Source organism: Hypomesus nipponensis, chromosome 2 (genome assembly GCF_054491055.1).
Source record: "Hypomesus nipponensis isolate SF chromosome 2, ASM5449105v1, whole genome shotgun sequence".
NCBI lineage: Eukaryota > Metazoa > Chordata > Actinopteri > Osmeriformes > Osmeridae > Hypomesus > Hypomesus nipponensis.
In genome coordinates, this window is record NC_140362.1 from 17547501 (window position 1) to 17570454 (window position 22954).

Sequence of the window (22954 nt, forward strand, 5' to 3'; positions counted from 1 at the left end):
CTGCACATGTGTGTCCTCCTGGAAGTGGGTCTGTGTGTGGGTGTGTATAAGTGAGTGTGGGTGAGCATGACAGGCAGGCTAGAGAGAATCCAGCTAATGTGTTGCTCCATACCTTCTGCATCTGTACAGAGCTAGGCAGATTTACTTTATACCTTCGTTGAGCAAAGGGTGCATCAAGTGATATCACTCGACTGTCAACATAGAAAATCCATTCCTAAATTAATCCAGTGAAGTGGGAATCATGGCTAGTATAATCTCATTTAATTCTGATGTGTTGACTCTTTCAGCACAACCAATTAGTCTCATAGTGAGACAAGCAGCATGTCGTTTTGCAAAGTGACCTGCTTTTAAGCTTGCCCAGTGTGTGCAGAATTGAAAAAGCCTTTTTTACTTCAAGAAATATCAAAAACCTGCACTGGGCTACCTGCTGTTTCTAAACTTCTCTCCATCAGATTTTTTTTTTTTAATTGAGCTCAGAAAGGAAAATGTCCTTTTCTTTTTTCATGTCCTAAATTACTGACAACATTTCCTTGTCAAGTATGTTAAGTTTTACAGTAGGATTTTCAGGGGGAGATTGTGGCTAAACCAAACAGTGGGTCCTACCCCCTTTGGAGGGCTAATACACCGGGGGTTTTTCTCATTTGACCACATTATGGCGTCTTCCTCTCAAGCCAATTCTTTTATAGTCAATTCCTATTTTCAATCATAAAAAGTGAGAAGTTCAAGACAAAAAGGACAACAAAATGATGATACTACTGAACGTATTAGACGTTGTGGTTAAATGGTGCTGTGTTCCCTCTCCTCCCGTGTCTCTCTTGTCCCCTGGCGTCTCCCAGGACGCGTCTGATGCAGAGTTTCAAAGAGTCCCACTCCCATGAGTCCTTGCTGTCCCCCAGCAGTGCCGCTGAGGCGCTGGACCTCACCTTGGATGAGGACGCCATCATCAAACCCGTCCACTCAAGCATCCTGGGACAGGAGTACTGCTTTGAGGTGAGCCATTACGGTGCCAATTAAGCATTTACTACAGCTAACTTAGTACAGTATTATTCGACAGAAGTACAAGTTATTTCACTGGCACCTGTGCCTGATTTAATCGAGTTTGACTCTCTTATTTAAACTGAGTTATCTGCTTAAAGATATCAAAGGAAAACCAACTGGCAGCTCAAAACGAGTCTGTCCCTGGTTGATTTGTCACAGGGAAAAAAATGCTTTGGCTGACTTTGCTTTCCTTAACTGACTACAACATGACAAAAGTTTATCTGATTAAAGGACATTGTTATGCTACTTGTCATCTTTCCCAGTTACAAATGGTTGTGGTTGTTTATATTACCGCTCCCTAACCTCAGGTGACTACGGCTTCGGGAACCAAGTGCTTTGCTTGTCGTTCCGCTGCAGAGAGAGACAAATGGATCGAGAATCTTCAGAGAGCCGTCAAACCCAACAAGGTGAGAGAAAAGGAAAAAGGAGAGATGGGAGAAACTGTAAATACTTGTTCTATGTCTGTTTGTGTGGCTCTTTGTGCTGCTCCACTTCCATCACTTCCTTCTATTTCACGCCTTGATAGACTTCACTTGGCCCCCTGTAACCTTCATTAATGTTGGGATTGTTCCACAGTTTATGTAAATCTATGCACTTTTCCAAACACTTTATTTCTTATGTACATGAGAGGCAACAGGTCTAACCATTCAGAACGGGCTGATTAAAATAAAAGATCTCGTAGGTCCACTTAAAAAAACAGCCCATCCTCTGTTATTGAAAAGGAGGAGGCTGTCCCAGAAATATAAAACTAGTTTTGATGGCACACCAGGGACAAGAAGTTATTAAAGTCAAACTGAGAGGAAACCTCATGTGGACTGACTCATCCAGATGCTTGGACTACAGGGGTCTTGGCTGAATCACCAAACTCCAAAGACTCGACGCAATAGTTGCATCTCAAAGGAGATGCATGTCGGAATGCCACTGAGATGAGTGCGACAGAGAGACTGGAATGTTTCTTCATGTTTTACATGTGTCTCTGGGCTTCTTCATGCTCTGACTTCCGATTGAAATTTGTCCAGTAAAACACAGACTAATATGTTCTCGGGCGTTTGAAGGCTGCATCAATTGTCAGACAGCATACCATTGGAGCACTTACGAACTAAAGGCATAGGAAAATTGCTGATATATTTAGCCTTCTAAATAGAGGATTAAGAGCAGAGCAGCAGGCTTACTGTTCCAGTGGCATTTTAGACTGGTTTAAATGACTCAGCCCCCCTTACTGGAAGATCATTCCCTGCAATCAACACAGCACTCTCTTCTCCCATGGGAGATTACAAATGTAGTTTCTTCTTTGTGATCATGTTCAGGAATGCTTCTTCCTACTGCAATTTGATGTAACCGTTCAAAACATCTACTCTTATCGTCAAAAAACAAATCCAATTCTACCCCATGTTATTTCTTCTTTATTTAGTTTCTCTTTCCTTTCGAAATATTTCTTACTTTCGCTCCCTCCTTCCTTCCATTCTTTTTACATCCCTATTCTCCATGTTTGCTCAGTGTCTCCTGATCAGTTTTATTTAACTATACTTGACCGTACCATTGTCTTCCTCTGTCCACCACTTTCCAGGACAACAGTCGGAGGGTGGACAATGTCCTAAAGCTTTGGATTATCGAGGCACGGGAGCTCCCAGCCAAGAAACGCTACTACTGCGAGCTCTGCCTGGATGACATGCTGTACGCACGCACCACCAGCAAGCCCCGAACTGACACAGTTTTCTGGGGTGAACACTTTGAGTTCAACAACCTGCCTGCTGTCCGGAACCTCCGTCTTCACCTTTACAAGGAGACTGACAAGAAAAGACGCAAGGTGAGATCTAACCCTGTGGCAGACTGACAGTTAGGTCTTGCAATTTGCTCATTATCAAAGATAATGACAGATAAACCTTTCCCTTTGTAACTCAAGAGTAATTGGTTGCAAACGACCGAGTCCAGTGTCCCCCTGTAGTTTTCATGCGTTTATTTCTTCTTCTAAAAAGGAAAAGAGCACTTACCTGGGACTGGTCAGCATTCCCATTTCAAGCATCACCGGCCGACAGTTTGTTGAACAATGGTACCCCGTCATCCAGCCGAGTGTCCTTACCAAGGGTGGGGGTGTAGGAGGGGGCAAGATCATCAACGCCTCGATACGCCTCAAATCACGGTACCAGACCATGAGCATCCTGCCCATGGAGCTGTATAAGGAGTTTGCAGAGTACGTCACAAATAACTACCGCACCCTGTGTGCTGTGCTCGAACCGCTACTGAGCGTCAAGAGCAAGGAGGAGGTGGCCTGTGCCCTCGTGCACATCCTGCAGAGCACGGGGAAAGCAAAGGTAAGGTTAGACGGTGATTCTCAAGAAATCCATGGCGGAGATGATATGATTAAATCATTTATTTACAGTACCCGCTTGCATCGACAACCCGCTAGTGGAGGGTAAAATTGGAACGTGGAGTGTTGGGGCTTATACAAAGTAAAACTCCCAAATTCAATCTGACCGATTGATGGGACACTGAAACTTGTTAAAAAAAAAGGCTTTTATAAATGCTATCTTTTATCTGTTGCCTTTTACAGGATTTTCTGTCCGACATGGCAATGTGTGAGGTAGACAGGTTCATCGACCGAGAACACCTTATCTTCAGAGAGAACACTCTGGCCACCAAAGCCATAGAAGAGTACCTCAAACTGATTGGACATAAGTACCTCAAGGATGCAATAGGTAAAAAATCATAGAAATCTCAATTCTATTTCCAAGTTGTTTGACTTTGTCTGTTTGCCAACAGTTAGTCGTTGTGTTTGCGATTGTGTGTCACGTAGGTGAGTTCATAAGGGCACTGTACGAGTCGGAGGAGAACTGCGAGGTGGACCCCATGAGGACTCCACCGTCCGTCCTCCCAGACCATCAAGCCAATCTCCGCATGTGCTGCGAACTGGCCCTCTGCAAGATTGTCAACTCCCATTGGTCAGTGTATAGTATGCCTAACGTATTTAGAATGTCGAGTGTGAAAAGTGTTAGGTAGGAGATTTAAACACTGTGGTAATTTAAGTTTTTAAGTGCTAAAGCCTTTGAAATTGCTCTCCTAAATCTCAAATAATTGGCCAACTAGTACCTCTCAGCAGGATCAAATGCGTCAGCCATTTTAAGCCATTTCTACAATACCTCTGTACAGTGTGTTCCCACGAGAGCTGAAGGAGGTCTTCGCGTCCTGGAGAGTGCGCTGTGCAGAGAGGGGGCGGGAGGACATTGCCGACCGTCTCATCAGCGGCTCCCTCTTCCTGCGCTTCCTGTGTCCAGCTGTCATGTCCCCCTCGCTGTTTAACCTCACCCAGGAGTACCCTGACGAACAGACATCGCGCACACTTACCCTCATTGCCAAGGTGGTGCAGAACCTGGCCAACTTCTCCAAGTCAGTTGACCTGCACAGCGTGACCACGCGTGGCACCTTTTTCTCAAACAAAATTGTTTTTTTTCTCTTCTGTGTCTCTCTAATCGCTTAAATCAGTTGTTCTTTTTCACAACTGTGCCTCACTTGCACCTCATTCCCAGGTTTGGCATTAAGGAGGAGTACATGTGCTTCATGAATGAGTTCCTCGAAATTGAGTGGGGCTCCATGCAACAGTTCCTGTATGAGATCTCCAACCTGGACAGCGTGAGCAACGCGGGGGGCTTCGAGGGCTACATCGACCTGGGCAGGGAGCTGTCCATACTGCACAGCCTGCTGTGGGAGGTCATGGCCCAGCTCAGCAAGGTAGGAGACCCCTCGATTATACGCCCAACAAACCAATGAATATGCAGAACTGAACTCGGATCTATTGTGAACAAGAACATGGTCTATTTCCACCTTGTATCGATATCGTGGTTTTCTGTTTCTTTCTGCCATAGGATGCCATTATAAAGCTGGGGCCCCTGCCTCGTCTCCTGAATGACATCAGCATGGCCTTGCGCAACCCCCACCTGCAGAGACAGCCCAGCCACCAGACAGACAGGATCCAGGAGAGACAAACGGACCGGCTACTCTCTCGGCCCAGCTTCAACAGGGGAGTCTCCTCCGAGTTCCAGAACCTTATGATGAGGGACCTGAACAGGTAGGCAATTGATGAAGAGCCCAGGAGGACGAACGGTCAGGTAAAGGTTGATTTGATGATATAATGGTTGATTCATATCATGTATTCATGTATTTCATCTCTCCAGCTCCATTGACATCACTCGCTTGCCTTCCCCTACCTCTGGAGTATCCGGTGGGGGTAACATGCCGACCCGTGCTCAGATGAGTTTCCAGGAGCGCGACCATCTACAACGAGCCAACTCCAAAGACGTTTTTTATGTGACACGCCCTCCCCTGGCCCGCTCCAGCCCTGCCTACTGCACAAGCAGCTCCGACATCACAGAACCGGACCCTAAGGTCAGTTTCCCACCACTGAGTTGAGGAGGAAGGTTTCATTGAACCTTTAGAACAGACGATTTGCTGGCAGTTTGGATTTAGAGTAGTTAATTAAAGGTCCTGCACTGTCATTTTGTTTCAATCATCCGAGTAGTGCTCCTTTCAATGTTTACAGAGCAACAAAAAAAAACTCCTGACTAACCTGTGAACCCTGTTGAATATTATTACCAGGAAACAATGTTCTTTCCCATTTTCTGGTGAGCACCGCACCCTTTACATGGTATTTCAATTTTACTGGCACACCTAGCACCTTCTGGATACATCTATTAATATATGGGACGGAATGCAGGGCATCCATTGGTGTACAAAAAAGCTAAACAAGGATGGACGTCATCATATATCTCTCCCATTCTACTCATATTTATTTGACCCAGGCAACAGAGGCAGTGCTGTTTGGATCAAGAATCCTCCAAGAAAGTCAATTAATTATCATCTTTAATTATTTGTTGTCCCTATTTGCAGTTTACATTACAATTTACAGATTCCTATTTTTAATTTTTGTGATAAACATATTAGGACAATACAGGGCCTTTAAGATGGTAGTAGTATGATGTAGGAAAGTATAGTAGTAGTTGGATCATCTTCCTAGTCTTATCTATTCAAATGATATGCTAATGAAAGAAGGTTGATGTTATGACATATATGTGCTTTATTGCAATTACTCACTTTGTACCTTAGTAGTGCATTCTGGGATTGAGGACGCGAGATCCTCCTATGGAAAGATGATGCTCTGTTTATCGGCCGAATGCCACCTGACATTGCAGATTAACAGAGCGCACACAAGCCTATTATATCCCCCTTACCTAGGTGCTCAGTGTCAATAAAAGCGTGTCTATGATGGACCTCCAGGACTCCAGAATGAACAGCGTGTCTAACCTGCAGTCGGTGGAAATGCTCAACTCCTCCCAGGCCTCTCTTGCTGGCATGGGCAGTTTCGGGGGCCTTAGCAGCGGTGGTGGGGGAGGAGGCCTCGGCTCCGGCCTGAGCAGCCAGCTGCGGGCCGGCGGCCGTCTGTCAGCCGGCTCAGGGGGCTCCAGCATGTCGGGCGGCCTTCGGCTGAGCCAGCTGAGCCAGATGGGCGCAACCACCGACTCGCTGTCCCAGCAGCAGCAGCAGCAGGCAGCCGCCATGCGCTACCCGCTTTCCTTCCAGAACCCCCTCTTCCACCTGGCCACGGCTGACGGGCCGCAGCAGCTCCACCACCAGCACAGCCGAGCCCAGCCTCCTCCGCCCCTCCTCCTGGCCCCAGAGCCAGAGCCCTCGCACCCAGCCTATATCCCCCAGTTTGCCCATGGCGGGTTCTCCCGCAGTGAGGACCTGTCCACCCTCAGGCAAGCCCCGGGCCACCTAGGACAGCCCAGCATCATTCATTCGCACAGCTACAGCGATGAGTACAGCAGGGCTGACTATGGGAGGCGGCAGATGTCTATGCATGTGCAGGTAGGTGGGAAAGGCGGTCGATGTTAATAATGTCAGTAACATCAATGATGTCTGTTCATTATAGAAGGAAACACAGAGAGACCCTTTGTGGATTTGCTAAAAGGAGCTATTTGAAGGTTTGTATGTCAAAGTCATTTCAATTTTTGTGTTCTCTTGGTCTCTTGGTTAGGATAATCTCCAGCAACAGCATCAGATGATGGCATCACAGACAGGCACATCCCACTCCTCTCTGGCCACACCCCCCTCCACAGTTCAACCTGTGCGCCAGAGTTCCGTGGCCCCGCCTCCTGCTCAGCGTGTCAAATCCCAGACCTCGCATCAGTTGTCCGTCAGTGCGGCTTCTGCACCTGCCCCTCCTGCAAAAACGCGGCCACCTAGTGGCAACCTGCTCCAATCACCAGAGTCAGGCTATGGGGGTCGGCAACCAGCGCCGCGGCAGCAACTGTCCGTCAAAGATAACACAGCCCCTGGACTGCCGCACCAGCAGAGCTCTGTCAGGGAGAGCCAAAGTCCACAGGGGGGCGCCAATCAGTCTACACAGCAATCACCACAACAGCAGCAGCAACAACCGCAACAACAGCATCTGCTTAAACCATCCATCAGCAAACAGGTACATTCCCTGTCACATTCCCTTGCCACGCGCTGTTCTAAGCTGCACCCTTAGAAGGCCAGTACAATGAATTGTTATATTTATATTGAGTTTTCTTCTACCCAGGGTTCCCAGTCACCCTCGACCCTTAACCCCCCAACGCCAGCCAATGAGAGAACAGTGGCCTGGGTCTCCAACATGCCTCACCTTTCAGCAGACATTGAGAGTTCACGGATTGACCGTGAGGACTTCAAGCTGAAAGAGTACTCCAAGAGCATGGATGAGTCACGCATGGACAGGGTGTGTTTCTATTTCAGGATTTTCACAAATAATTCTAAAAATCTTATAATTATCAGAGTGTATTAGACCTTTGACAGACCAGAATTTACCATTCCACACAAACAATAGTTTATTTGAAGACATGCTATTGTGTTTAGTAAATTAAGCTCTTACTAGTCAACCTGAGACTATGAGACAAGTGTAGAAATGGTCTGAGTCATATCTTCAACTAAGGCTCCTTTAATGTGGGGTGCAGATGTCAAGGAAATGCAAGTCATATCAGTACAAAACAGATGGCGAGGAGATGCTGGTTTATAAATTATTTAAAGAGGAACCTAAGGATGAACCTGATTAACACCGAAAGCACTCAAACTTTTAGCTCACACGAGACATACTAAAACACTTCTAGAATATGTAATAGTTTATGATTGATAACTAAATATATCAACATGTATACAACATGATAAATAGCAAAGTGTACAATGAAGCGTTTTTAGAGGGAGTGCTACCTAAAGATCTTTGTTCGGTTTTGCTCCGTGACTAGAGACTGTAAACTTTGAGTTGCTTGTGATGCATCTCCGTCGCAATCTTCTTTGATCCTCATCTATTCTTTGCTTTATTTTTCTTCACGACCTTAGGTGAAGGAGTACGAGGAGGAAATCCATTCCCTGAAGGAACGTCTGGTGATGTCACATAAGAAGCTGGAGGAATATGAGAGGAGACTGGTCTCCCAAGAGCAACAGACCAGTAAGATCCTCATGCAGTACCAGAACCGGCTGGATGATAGCGAGAGGAGGCTACGGCAGCAGCAAGTGGAGAAAGACTCCCAAATTAAAGGAATAATTAACAGGTAAATAGAGGGGCGGAGGGTGCACATACTGTTTTCAAAGGTTAATGACTGCCAATTTCAGTGACTCCTTAATACATCATTGTATAAATTGACTGGGACATTGTCTTTGCAAAGTGATTTCGGGGGGGGGGGCACACACCACTGTTCATAGACACCCTTGGAAGAGAGAGGGTGACACATAGACAAATAAGAGAGAATGGAAATCATTTGGTAGAGTAGTTTTTATGGCTTTGGTTTACAATGGCATGAGAACACCTTTGCTTTACAAATCGGGTGACTTGTTCAGAGTGCAGACAATCTTCCACAGGCAAGTGGTGCTTTTCAGTAGTTAAACAATGGGGCATTATCATAGAGTCTTCTTTTACATTTCAACTTTGACATCAAAAGTTGATGCCAAAGTAATATAGCATCTAACTTCCCCAGTATACCTGGTGTCACAATTTTAGTAAAGAAGTTTTTTTTTTGATGACAAGGCCATCATAAAAAAATTACATTCGTCACTGACCTGAAGAATGCTATCACGATTCAATAGTGTAGCAATAGATTAGGTTGAGATTTAAATAATGTATTTTGGTAACTGGAAAGGTACACAAAGGCACCTGTTTCATTACCCTGTCTAAACAAAATAATGTTTTCCTACGTCAATTAGGGAATGAAACCAGTTGAAATTGAATTATTCAGCAAGATTTTGCGAAAATCATTCATAAATACTTTTGTAGTCCACAATTTATAATATATCATCGATAGATTGTCACAGAGAATATTGCCACTTCTAATCCATTTCAGGGAAGAAGAAGTGGAATGAAGAACCGAACCTGACCATCTTTTATGGAGTACATCCCATCCATAATCCCCCAAATACTAACTCTGTTCATAAGATCTCTAGACTCTGTGCTATTGCACCCTACTGCAGCCATTTTGTATCAACAAATAGAAACTCTTGATACATTTTTCCAATAGTTTCTGCATTATATGTAGAGATTATTCCTATTATCTTCAACTGTGACTGACTTTTCCAACAGATTGCATTTTAAAAGCACAATTGAGGATTAAGATTTGACGTCATGTGATTAAAACTTGATCTGCACTTTGTGAAGCAGTTTGTTCAATGGCGTCCCTTTGGAACCTAAAAGGCTTAATCCGCCAATGGTGTTAATGACAGAAAAGCTTGCAAGAAGGACAAAGCAAGTACAGGACATGATGCTAGTTCTTCCACTTAAGATCCAGGTGATCAATCACAATCATGTGCACTGAAGGACTTCAGCAGTGGCACCATCAAACGAGGTTTCCATAAGAATGCTAATGGAGACTATAACCTCGTTTGAGAAGCTGAGACCATTGTATAACTTGGTGGAGTGACAACACTTTGTAGTCCTAACACAGACAATAGAATAGTTATCTTTCCCTTAATGCTGAAGAGGATGTCAGTGTCTTTCATGAAGTGATACAATCTGTTCACTGAACTTCAGAGATATTCATACAAGACTCCTTCTTAAAAGTAGAGTACCACAGTAAGGAGTCATGTGACATTTAAAACGTGTAGACAACAAATGCTAACTTGAGATCTGCATGCACAACTTGGACTTTCACATGGATACTTGCACTGATACCAAAAGGAGTCGGAGTTCCGAAAGCCAATCTCACATTAGGATTTTTTCCTACATACTTCTATAACGTCTGACAGGCTGTGAGACAGGTAAAATGTGTGGCAGTGAACATGTCCAGTTGTTGATCAATTGTAAATTCAGCTTGCAGCAATTGGTTTGATCATTTGTCCTCCAAAAGGACAATCTTTTGGAGGTCTAATTTACACACACACAACATAACTTTTCATGATGCTTTTCCAATCTCATTAATCATTAATTCCGAAAACTAGGATATTTAGATATTGTGTGAAAGCTTTTTTCGTCTGCTTAATCCAGTCTGGGACTAACAGCTGCCATAAGACGAAATGAGACGGTTTTGTACCTTTTTCATTTATCGAAACTACCTATATTCAAACCGTCTCACGTCAATAATGACAAAGCGTAGCAAAGCACTGACAGGCAATACAGATTGTTTTTGAAGAAATCTGTTAGCCCATAACTATCTTTACTGCTTGACTAACTGGATCACCTAGCTTATGTTAGTTGATGTCAACACTTGTCTTCTCAAGGGCAATCTGGCTAGCCTGCCAAATTGAGCTTTATCACTTTCCTTACATTGTGATCTGAGCTGCGTTTTGCCAAACGATTTTCAGACTGGCTAGTTTCGTCTCATCTCGGCTGTTAGTGCTGAACTCATCTGAATTATCTTGGTTGCTGGAGTGCTGTGTAAGTGTTGTTTCTTGAAGGAAAGATGACAGATTGTACAGCGTAATTAACTATTTTTGAATATGTTACCCCTAGCCTTTTGAAGTCTGTGTTGTATGAGCCATACCAGTAATAATCTATTAAGATACTATTTGTGAATTCTATTGTAATATTATCAATGAAATTATAAATTGTGACTATTTTAATCTACTGCAATAGCAAATTCTTTTTGAAAGATATGTGCAATAATAGTTGGAATTAGACCATCTTTATGAACATAAAAAATTACGGTATATTTGCAGAACATGTATGCACTCAGGCACATATAGTACATTATATACATACATAGGCTACTAAGAAATATACATAATCAATACAAAATGGTCATGCCTACAGTACCTATTTCATACTGTACATGATTATGGTACACCTGCACTAAAAGGTAGAATCAGCAAATTGATGGTACCATAAGTAGCTGAGCAACTTCAAAAACAAAGAAATATGTACAGATAGAACTTCACTTCATAATTTTACACTTAAAAAGGCCTGTGCATCTATTATTTCACTTGTATTCATATGGTAGAGAGCATTTGGACAAAAATGCCTTACATATTTTGGGCTCCTCGAGTTTGACCAAACAAGTTTGATTGATTCTCCGAATGCTAATGGGGTGCTCTGCTTAGCACAAAATAACCAAGGTAAAAACAGTGAAGCACCCCATTTTTGGAGAAGCATGTCGGAACACTATACCATGTGAAAACAATGCAAAATCTTTCTTAAAAAGCAAAAAAGTGGATTCACTTAGTGGATCTATGGCCTAATCTAACTTCACTCTTCTTTTGCATCCACTGCTTATGGTTCTGTCAAATCGCTGAATTCTTGTTTCATTTAAGGCTTTGACCTGGTGCCATTGACAGTATCAATTTAACCTTACAAACATAAATGACTTATTTATATTTTCACATCAGATACTGTCAAGCCCTAAATATGATAGATACAGCTTATGTTCTGCACAATTAGTTTTGAAAGTCTCTTTTTTATTCAGGCATATTTGTACAGTTTTAAATTATCAAAATCACAAAAATGAGACAAAGTTGGATATCCTTAGAATATATTAATGATTTATTATATTATTTAATGTTATCATTAAGATTTTTATCTATATTATTTTGCTGTATATGCTTGATTTAAGATTTTATTTTGCAGCTAATGGTGTCAAGAGACATGGTGATCAATAATATGTTTGTTTAAGAACGATAGAGCTTTGAAAACTGTCAGGTGTTTTATGCAGTTATGATATGGTTTGTCTGTAAGAATTATTAACAAAAGGGCAACAATTTAATTCATCTCTTCAAGAAAAGTAGATTATAGCTTTCGTTTCAATATCATATACCCGCCTTTCTTTTGGTAGCAAGCATTTGTAGGCTATATAGATTGTATAACATAAGAATTGCTTTGTTAGTGCTTACATATAATATCAGATTTGTGGCTAGTCACTGTGCAGGAAAGCCATGTTTAATGGCGTGGCTAATAGCAGCATGGGGTAGAGATTGACTGTCCATGTACATGTGTAAGGTGACTTCACACGATATATGACCCTAATCTGATACCTCAGTCCCCTGCATTTTTTCTTTGTAGCTGCAAATCCAGACATTATGACATGCTCCTGACCTCATGTTGATAAATGCCCACATTGTTTTAACTGCATGTAAGACTTGACCTCACAAGCACACTACTTGAAGCGTAAATGGATAAACAGGTTTATTTTTGGTACATATCACCCATGTGAATCACTGTCTGCCTTTTGAAGTCATGTCAAAATTCTATTGTATACTCATGTGGCATTCCATTGTTTTTGAGACAGTGCTAATGTTTCTGTCAGTGCTTATGATTCTTTTTTCCCCTTATTTTTTGTAAAATAATCAACACTGTACATTCTTTATGGAATAAAACATCCAAACGCCTATGTTTGAAACTTCACCTGTGGATTTTCATTATTTATTAATGTTAAGCGTTAGACCATATGACCAGAGTAGTGACAAGCTGAGCTAATTTAAGGCAGGATTTCAAAATGGAGGCTGTGACAATGAAAATTACAATCAGTATTATGTGATCTTATTTTTGCCCTACTCAGGGCAAATATTTAGCTGCATTTTATTATGTGGCTTTCAATTTACTGGCAATTTGTAATCTTATTAGGAACTGCTCTCTATTTTCCCACTTTAAATTGGCTCTCCAGTGTTAACAATGTCCTAAACTCAATATGTCCCTTTTTCTTTTATTAATTAATCACTGGTCAGTGTTCTGTTCAAGTCAGTTCTTTGGATATTGCAGGGATTTACATTCCCTTTGTCAGCAATTTTCCACTCAGTTTCTGTATGGTATTTAACAGTAATGTCACTCAAGCAGAAAGGGGGATGTGATACGATAAAACAGTAATGATTTGTATGATAAGAAAAACACTGAGGACTGTTTTTGTTCATTCTAGAATATCAACCAGGTAGTGAGTAGTATGTTTTAAATACCTTTCACAAGGTAAAAAAAACTGCTATTAACAAACAGCTGGTCAATACCCTGGACTTACCAATATGGCACTAACTTCACATGTGACTTCAATGACCTTGTGTATCTGCCAAATAAATCACGCTGAACAATTTTCCTCAAATGACAATGATCCCGGGGGTTTCGGGCCAGTCAGTAGATACTGCTCACTGTTCCCTTCCTGGAGGAAACACAACACATGGAAACTAGCAAGAAGAGGAGAACGCACTGCAAGAATAGCACCTCTCGGACAGCAGTAATAAGCTCTCTCAAATCTGCAAGCAGATTCTTTGAAATGGTTGTCAGCAGGATTGGCGATTGAGGCTGTGGTATGCCCATGTTGCTGCCTCTCAGTCATTCCCAGGGGATGATCAGAATCTAACATTCATTTATTTCTTCCTAGCACAATCACAATTACAATGTAGGCATGGTTATCCGTTGTATTTGAAAGCGCCCTCATTTGGAAAGAAATACCACAATAAATCCCTCGGGGGAGAATGAAAATAGTCACAGTTAACCTATTTGGTACATGATAATGTACAAAACTGTCATGCCAATGTTTGTTAAGATGACCGTTTTAATTGTGCCTGCTCAGTCCCTTCATGCTGTCTAGTGACTTTGTGTCTGCTTGAACTCACTATTATCTCTCTCTTCCTCCCCCTCTTTTTCTCTATCCCTTTCTCTCTCCACCCCCTCTTTTTTCTCTCTCTTCTTTCTTTCTTTCTTTCTCTCTCTCTCTCTCTCTCTCTCTCTCTCTCTCTCTCTCTCTCTCTCTCTCTCTCTCTCTATTTCAAGGCTCATGGCTGTGGAGGATGAAATCAGGGGAGGACCCGTCATTGAGCCAAAAACGAGGATATTTGCAGATCAGGTCTGTCTTCCCCTCTCTCTCTCGCTTTCTGTCTTAACCGTAACTTGTCTGTTAACTGTGTGTATCCCTTCCTCTGTTTGTCTTGACTTGTCCCTCTGTTCTCGAGTGACTGTTGTGTCAACGTGTTTGGGTCTTTCGTAAACCAAAAATTGTCTGTCCACATGTTATGCCACAGATTGGTCCGTCTTTTACGTAAGATGGCAAGATGTCCAGGTTGTGACCATAGCTGGGTCTGAGATCACCACCCCTTGAACTTTTGATTTATTGGAGCATGATGGTGTCACATTTATGTCAATGTTTTACATAATGTTCAGATTATGTAGGTTCTGTTCTGAGAATGGAATTTGTGCCCTCTGAAGTCTTCAGAATCTACACTCAGTGTTGGCCGTTCTATACATTTCTCAGCCCCATCTTCTGTCTAATCCAACACGCCCACCTTCAACCATGAGTCATGCTGCAAATATATCGGTTTCCAGTGTATGTGTGCGTGGGTGAGTGCGTGTGCATGTGTGCACTGTAAAAGAACCCCCAATGTGTCTCACAAGACTCTGAGCATCCAAGATTTGTGTCCATCCATTCGAATCAAATCCTTGTTGCTAAGACCAAATCCTTTGCCTACTCTCACCAAACCATGTGCCATGATTCTAACCTGCATAGAGAAAGAGAGCCAACAGACACAGTCCTATATATGTTTGTTATATGCAAGGACTTTACGGAATTTCCAGAGAGATTTATTTCGTGACCATCAGATCTCCTTCAGAGAATCCTGTTAAGAGCAGCCCAGCACATCTGCATGGGATCTAATACTCAGGACTTCAACCATGCATCTTTGAAGGGGCACAGATCCAGAATCCCATATCCAACTCTCCCATTTCGTGCTAACATCACCCCCCCCCCCCCCTCGCACACACACAAACGAAGTATTCCGTTTCAAGATTATCACAGCCACAAGCACATGCACCGCTCATACAGTATGTCATAGAGGAATTCATTAACTGTATATGTGTTGCCTCGAGTTGGGTTATGTGCCTGTGGGTGCTGACATTTCATGCACTGCAGTATACTAGAAATACACATGATCACGACATCACGTTGTAACATTATCCTGAGAGTATCTTTGGGATGGATATGGGATTGAAATTATAAAAAGGTTCTAAAGGGTTATATTAACGGAAATAATATAATGATTGATTGACTGGCCGTTGCAAGGGGGTGGTCTTGTTCTCCATGATTCCTCTCCGAACTTGATGTTACTTCTGTGCTCCATGCATTGTCTCAGGTATTAGGAATGTGAGGTGTATCGTGTCCGTTTCATCTCGACCTATTCTATATCTGTTGTGTCTTATGTCAATGACTGATCGTTCCGTGTCAGTTTGTGTATGTTTGTGTTAGTATCCGTGTGCTCAGTCTTTTAGTGTTATTTGTCTTATTGGTTAGTATTTACACACGTTCTTGAGTGCCTGATATTTCTCCTGGTTAATAATTGCATGCTAAGCAGTAGCATGACTTACCATTGTGTGACCTTGTAGCTTCCGGAGAAGTAAATAGACTTGGCTATTCAAGGTCTTGTGGATTAATGAATCATGTTTGAACTGCTTTCAGATGCAGATTTCCCACCGCAAGCTGTAACACCCCTGACTTAAACTTAAGCATGTGTGTGAAACATCCGTTTCTTCTTGTGTTTTATGGCTGCTGGGTTTTTGCGTTGGTGGGTGAATGTGGTCCTGTTTTCACGTAACTGTTTTTTATTGTGTGTGTGTGTGTGCCTCTGTGTGTGTGTGTGGTTGATGTTTGTCTTTTGTGTTTTCTAATTGTGCCGTATGTAACGTGTACTGTTCCTTTGGCCAGCGAGTGTCCCCACTCCTCCTCAGCCCTCATCTCCGTCCTCTTAACTTCCCGCGGTGCACTCCTGCCTTCCCACTTTCACTTTCCTTGCCCTCTTCCCTCTCTCTATCTCTCCTCCTGTGTTGATGAGATACGGTGATTTCTCTTAGGGGAGGCGTCAATCCATCCTAGTGCAGCCCCGTCTCGCGCCTGCCCCTCCCCGAATGCACAGGTAATCAAACCAGCATACACCTCAGTGGACTTACCGCTCTGCATCAATCCATACTCCGCTTTGATTCCTTCACTGTACTACATGTGCGTCCCTGTTTGTGTGCAGCACAGCTCACACTGAATCAAAACACTCAGATGACCTTTAAAGATAAATGGCACACACCAATTAGTCAACACACAACATGATAGTGCTTTACATACCTTTTAATTGACCTTAATCCTTAGTATGATCATTTATCTTTTTTATTATTATTTCAGACAATACGCATGCATACATAAGAAATGCTGCAATGCTTCACAGCAGAAAGTAGAACATGGGACATTTACTATTTTTTTAATACAAGATCATCGACACACCATTAGACATCTGGCTTTAAGCGATACAGAGGTCATTTTGTTACAGCACTCCACAGACAAACCTCCCAATATCATTTGCACAAATTCAGTCACATACGGAGAACTTCCTGTAAACACTTTGCATCAGAATTTGCCATCAAACTTCAAGTTCGATTGTAGAATTCTAGATAGAAATGCAGAGAAAATACGAACAATCTGTGGATTGATTTCACAGCTCCAATAGAATTAGGTGTGGGCAACCTAATCTCCCTCATCACATAATCAGTGACTTCATCCTCTCGCAGTTTTTCTGTTTCAGTTTGTTTCAACAGTCATTTTATTCATATGCTGGTTTTAAATGATGGTACTTACATGAAAGTAGTTCATGTAGTTCTCATTATCAACTTGAAAATGTATATTTGTGCAAATGAGTATATTTGACTTACACACTTGCAAACACTGCTTGCTTGATTAGTTGTTTGGTATGGATGCACATTCATACACATAGAGCCAATAGTTTAAACCACCTCTGTTCGAACTAAGGCACACACGCTGCACATTGTGTCTCTATGCTACACATCACAGTGAATCATCAACATATCCATACAATTTGAGCCAACTACAGCCACCTCTCCCCAAGATAAATGACGGGAATTATGGGAAATCTCCGTATCTGACACGTTCCTTCCCTGAAAATTAACTGTTTGTGTGCATTTATGTTTTTGTGTTTTTGTGAGAGTATGTTAATGTAGTTTTGTGTGAATGTGTTTGTACAGGTTTGATATTGCACCTGGGCACATTAGTGGATCCAACATTCATGTATTAGTCATTGTGAACTGAATCAAGTGTGTCACCAACACTGTGTTCTTGTTTTATTCTTTGATTTGTAGGTTGATAAATGTTCTGTGTCTATATGTGACAGTTTATCTCACCTTTTAAGTTTCAGAAGTTTAATTTTCCTGGCAATTGTTCAACCCAGGTTTATGATCCATTTTCACTTAATTTGCGCTTCTCTCAACATTATAATTTTAAACACAAGAGTAAATTATAAATGCATCAGTCAATATCTGCTTATCGTGACATATGTTAAGGTCTCTGTGTTGGATAAATATAATTAAATATCCTTTCCACATACCTAAAATTACAATATAGGTCTAATTAATGATTTTTACCTTCAGCACTAACTTGAATCAGATGTTATCTTGTATCACCCAGTTCATGAAAATAAGCTTACTCCGCAAGTGGCCTTGGTGAACCGAGGGTGATGTTATGGTGGGAAAATGTATCTTACCTAGATATAATTTACATTTTCCTGGTGTTCTTATTGGCAATCTGTCAGAATTGATGCTGTAATTCACAGTGCTTTGTAGGTATAGTGAAACCTAGTCAGTGCCCACTTGGACTTTCTTTCTGGAAACTAGAAACCGAGGCTACATGCTACATTCCTTTACTCAACATTTGCTGCTTTCTCTGAGGTCTTTTGATGTAATATTGACTATGAATCATTAAGAATCAGGGAGTAAGTGCTGAAATTTTGCCATGCACCATATAATGACCATGTAAATGTTGGGGGGGGGGGGGGGGGCATCCTCTTAAACTTGAGTGTAATATAAAGCATTCATGAATGAACCTAATAGATGATGACACTTACCACATTTAGATTTGTTAGCCACAGTCTCATTGAATAAACCCAAGAAACATTTTTATACACAGGTTTTTTCAGAAGTTGGACCAATGTTTGTTTAGCTTGAATTGTGGATTAATTGAGGGTTTGTTGGGATATTTGTGAATCAGATTTGATCATTATTTCATACTGGCAAAGAAACCCTATTAATTATTGTTGTCTCCATACCACCCGTCCTGTTGATTGCACCAAAGGAAATGAAAAATAGCTATTAGCACCAGGTAACTCTAATATCTTGGAAAATCTGTCATCTTTTTGTGCTTTGGTTCTGAGTGAGAAGAGAAAAGGTATGCAACTCAATATTTTTTTTGATACTTTATCTGGTTATCTTCTAGAGATGGAAACATCATCTTTCAAAGGACATGCTCTTGAAGATATGTAATGCTACAGTATTAAGCTTTGAACCTTCCGACTCATTTCTTTACTGGATGCAAATCTTACACCCTTCTTAAGATACTTTCCCTTGTCTTTCCCTTCTCCAGTGCTTCATTTTCATCATAAGACTTTACCCGATTTTCATCACCAACTAAATGGCCAAATGAGTTAGCCCATGCGTTCAAAAAGGGCCTGCATGTTTTACGGTTAACAGTTTTATATAGTCATACTTCAAACTATATTTACAGCCTTGCTTTTGGATATAAATGCCATTTTCCCACTGTATCCAAATCTGCCTTACACAATAACTCAACTGTTTTTTTTCCTACTGCCTCAATACAGACTGCATTGAACAAGACTGGATTTGACGGCTTGCACACAGAGCTTGATTTAAGTAATAACTGAAATGAATCTGGTTTATACAATGAAGCTATTCTGCACCAGTGTAGGTAAGGATAGATGAAGAAAAAAAAACTTTGACTCATGCGCCAATCATAAGTTCCAACCCAGTGTTTCACAGGTTTATTTTATTAATAAAAAGCCATTGGTCACAATGGGTTTGGGTTTGACTTTTGGTTGGTGGATTTGACGATGTTTTGCGATTAGTTAGAGTTTATTTATTCAGTACCTTATTTTAATCATCATTCTAATCATCATTCTCAATTTAGTGCTTTCCTACATTACCTCTTCTGCATGGTAGTATACAGTATTAAACAAAAAACGTGCTTTTATCCAATACTCAACAAAAAAGATTACAAAGACTACTGAGGTGGTGAAAACTCAAAGTGTTATAGTCTGTGTGTAAGGAAATTCTCACAGTTCTAACACAGTTCTCTGTGTTATTTTCTTAGTTGTCTCACAATCAAAAGTGTTTGGAACCTTCTCATTGGCAAAGAATGACAACTCTTCGTCTACTTTGACTTTTCGGACTCTTTGACCCAGTCTCTGACTAATATCCCCTATCTCAGTATCATGCTGGGATCAGGAAGCCCTGACCTTGTTGTTCATCCTCAGAAGTTATGAAGTAATTCCTCCCACCCTCTCTTTCTATGTGCCCCGTCTCCTATGCTGTCCATCTCTATTGGTGTATTTCATATCTCTGCTTCGTAACTCATTTTCTTCTCTTTCTCTGTTGTTCCTCCCCATCTCTTTTGTCACATCCTTTTCTTTTTCTCCCGTGCTCCTCTTCTCCTGGCTTATGCTAACCCCCTGAACTTCATGCGCACCTTTGCTTTTATCTTTTCCTTTTTGAGAATGACAATATTTCCTGTCTTTCTGTGCTCTACGCATCAATCTCACTGTGAAATTACAATTTATTTTTGTTTCTTCATGCTTTCTCTCTCAACTCCCCACACTTTGATAACAACATTTGAAATCATTGTTGGGATACTTTACTTTTATCGTCTTTACACCTCACTTTCCCTCCGGAGTACATTCCACACATTATATTCCATTGGTTACCTCTTCCCTGGATTGGCCAACTTTACACCTCTTCACATGCAACACCCTTCTCTGAATGTCCCTTCTACCATTGCCATCTCTCCCCTCTGCTATCCCTCTCCTCCCCTCCCTCTCTCTCTCTGTCTTGCTAGGAAGAGCAGCTTTCCTCCCTGGGTACACCAGACCCCGGTGTGAAAACTGAAGGTGGAGGGGGAGGAGGAGAAGGAATGACCACCGTTCCTGGCCCCAGAATCTCCTCCTTGGACATCTCCTTTCACAGCTTGCCCCGCAATGGAGTCCACCCCCAAAGCATAAACCCTCCCTCTCTCCCCACTCCACATCTGCAACTTAATCAGAATGGAGAGCTCCGTGGCAACCAAACATCCAACCTCTGTGACAACCTTTAGACTGGGACCACAGGATAAACAACAGCAAGACTGTGCATAGGAAGAGGCGGAGCAGGTCAAAAACAACACAGAATCAAATCAGAGAGAGAAGACACAATTTAAAAACAGACTTACATTTTACTCCAATTTTAACGAAGGATGTGATGACTTGCGCATTTTTCCCGATTTATTTTATTTTGCTCAAGCCAGAGAGAGAAGAAATTTGTGGGAAGGAGTGGTTATTGTACACACATTGTACAATGCATTCAGTGTTAACACACCAGACTAAAGGGCTTTCAAATCAACCTGATCTAGTTTCCAAAATGCAGAGACAGTAGGCTATCTGTCTTGCAGGACAAGATTATGATATCCTTTAGATATCCTTGGCAGGATTATCACAAACTGTACACTGTTAAAATGAAGCAAACATTGTACATACAGGTAGATTCACCTAACCAAGCAGGTAAATGGAAACATACTGTGTCACCAGTCGGTGGTCAAAAAAAGAAAATAATCAAATGTAACCAAACACTATGGAATGTCTCACATCCCAAAGACTTAGTCAATAGAATAGTGCTATTTTCCATCTTGTGGTATTCAGTGATTCTCATGGGAACAGTTCCATTTATTTCCTGTCCTGAAAACGCCAGCTCTTACATGTCATCAGTCAAGAAGTTATCATTTAGTCTGGCTTCCTTAGTGCCTTTGAGTGTATTACAACAGGGTTATCGAAACATCAAATAAATATATGGTGATGGTATTAATATCCACAAAAGATGCTGTGAGAGATAAATACTAGGACAAGCAAGATACAGTTTAAGTGTATGGATTTCAAAGACAAGCGCCATGTAAGGTACATGACACTTTCGCAAGTGTCAACAATGAACAACCAGACTGGAATGGGACCGGGCGCATTTTTTTTCTCTTCTCAATCTCAGAACCGATGTGTCATTAACTGGTGCTAAAGAAAAAAACAAAACAGTGCCATTTCCAACTTGTGTGTGTCTATCATAGCACTGCCTCTCATATTTGCCACTGTCTAATTATCTTTCTCTATCTGTTTATTGTCATTTGTTTTAATATATTAGTATTTGTCTGTCTGTTTTACCCTTTCTGTCTGTCTGTGTGCTTACAGTTTGTTTAGAGGAGGTGAGATGGAAATTGAGCAAGGATATTATGATACTCAAAGAAGCTCTCTTACAAACGTATATGATTTTAACAGTTTGACAGTTTAACAGATTTACATTTTCCCATTGAATTTACAGGTAAATGTGGTCACAACTTTTGTTTCACAATTGGTTGCAGTCTGACAGGAATTATTGTCCTTTCCAAATGTTACTTTGAACCTAGTATATGTTTTTATTTTACAGAATCACATAACTACTGTTTCAGTTAATAGTAGCTGTGGTACATGAGAGAGTTTGGTCTTGTTAGATTGGACTGTCACTAAGTAAGTGTCCTAATTTACCATTATTTAAGTTTTGTCAGTTAAGTATTACATTTCCTACATGGAGTACATTTTGATTGGAAGCTAACCTAAAAGGGATAGTTACTGTCAATTAAACCATGCCAGTTTTCCTTTGCTGTAGTCCATCAATTCAAGCCTGAAGTGCCTGCGTTCCAAGTACTGTGCTAGTGGAATCATTGAGATTTTAATTAGATTGTATTGCAGATTATTGCTACATACAGTGAATTTTAGACCTGGGGGCATGGCCAGCATGATTCTTGATCATAAAATACTACACTGTGCACTTCTGGCATATCATTGTTGTGTGTTGGAGTTGTGATAACTCACTGTTGTACTGTGTAATTACACCCTCTCATTTTATGTGTCGACTGTTCATTGTTATCCTTGTTTGGATGTAAATTTGTTTTTGCGTTTGTCTTTTTAGCTTCACATTGGTGATGCTCTGCAACAAACTTGCCTGGGATTTGCTTAGAATTGCAAGCATTTCTTATGTCAACATTCTTATGACACCACTTTCATGAGTTTTACTTGTTTGTCATACCCCAACACTGGACATTAGATTGACAGATTAGAAAGGCAGGTTATATATTCATTTCAAAATGGCCATTGGATTTACATGATTGAATTGGACATTATTGAATTTCTAACTAAGTGCTTATAATTTTAAAATGGAGATGTGGTATTGATAATACTGTGCTGACTACTTTTTTAGAGCATTAACAAACATGTGCCACACATTACATTCAGTATTCTAAGATATGGGACAACAGGGTCACTGATGGACAGAAGAGAATTATCATGAATATACCTCAGAGAAAATTGAGAGACTCAGGTAACCAAGCAATTGCCTCAGAGCTACACGAGAATGAGCAAAGAGATAATTCCAACTATGGAA

The 22954-nt window shown here is 41.3% G+C and overlaps 1 protein-coding gene across 1 annotated transcript in view; it reads left to right on the forward strand.

Annotated features, from left to right (window-relative positions):
• Positions 1 to 20612, forward strand: part of syngap1b (synaptic Ras GTPase activating protein 1b) — a 49862-nt gene extending 29250 nt beyond the window's left edge. Inside the window, exons 6-21 of the mRNA XM_084669147.1 lie at positions 837 to 990; positions 1347 to 1445; positions 2606 to 2845; positions 3015 to 3350; positions 3590 to 3734; positions 3833 to 3977; positions 4186 to 4422; positions 4563 to 4764; positions 4899 to 5101; positions 5208 to 5418; positions 6307 to 6897; positions 7067 to 7507; positions 7613 to 7786; positions 8404 to 8615; positions 14243 to 14315; positions 20358 to 20612. Of these exons, the coding sequence (XP_084525273.1) occupies positions 837 to 990; positions 1347 to 1445; positions 2606 to 2845; positions 3015 to 3350; positions 3590 to 3734; positions 3833 to 3977; positions 4186 to 4422; positions 4563 to 4764; positions 4899 to 5101; positions 5208 to 5418; positions 6307 to 6897; positions 7067 to 7507; positions 7613 to 7786; positions 8404 to 8615; positions 14243 to 14315; positions 20358 to 20612 (3718 nt within the window). The remainder of the gene's footprint in view (positions 1 to 836; positions 991 to 1346; positions 1446 to 2605; positions 2846 to 3014; positions 3351 to 3589; positions 3735 to 3832; positions 3978 to 4185; positions 4423 to 4562; positions 4765 to 4898; positions 5102 to 5207; positions 5419 to 6306; positions 6898 to 7066; positions 7508 to 7612; positions 7787 to 8403; positions 8616 to 14242; positions 14316 to 20357) is intronic.
• Positions 20613 to 22954: the final 2342 nt, after the last annotated feature.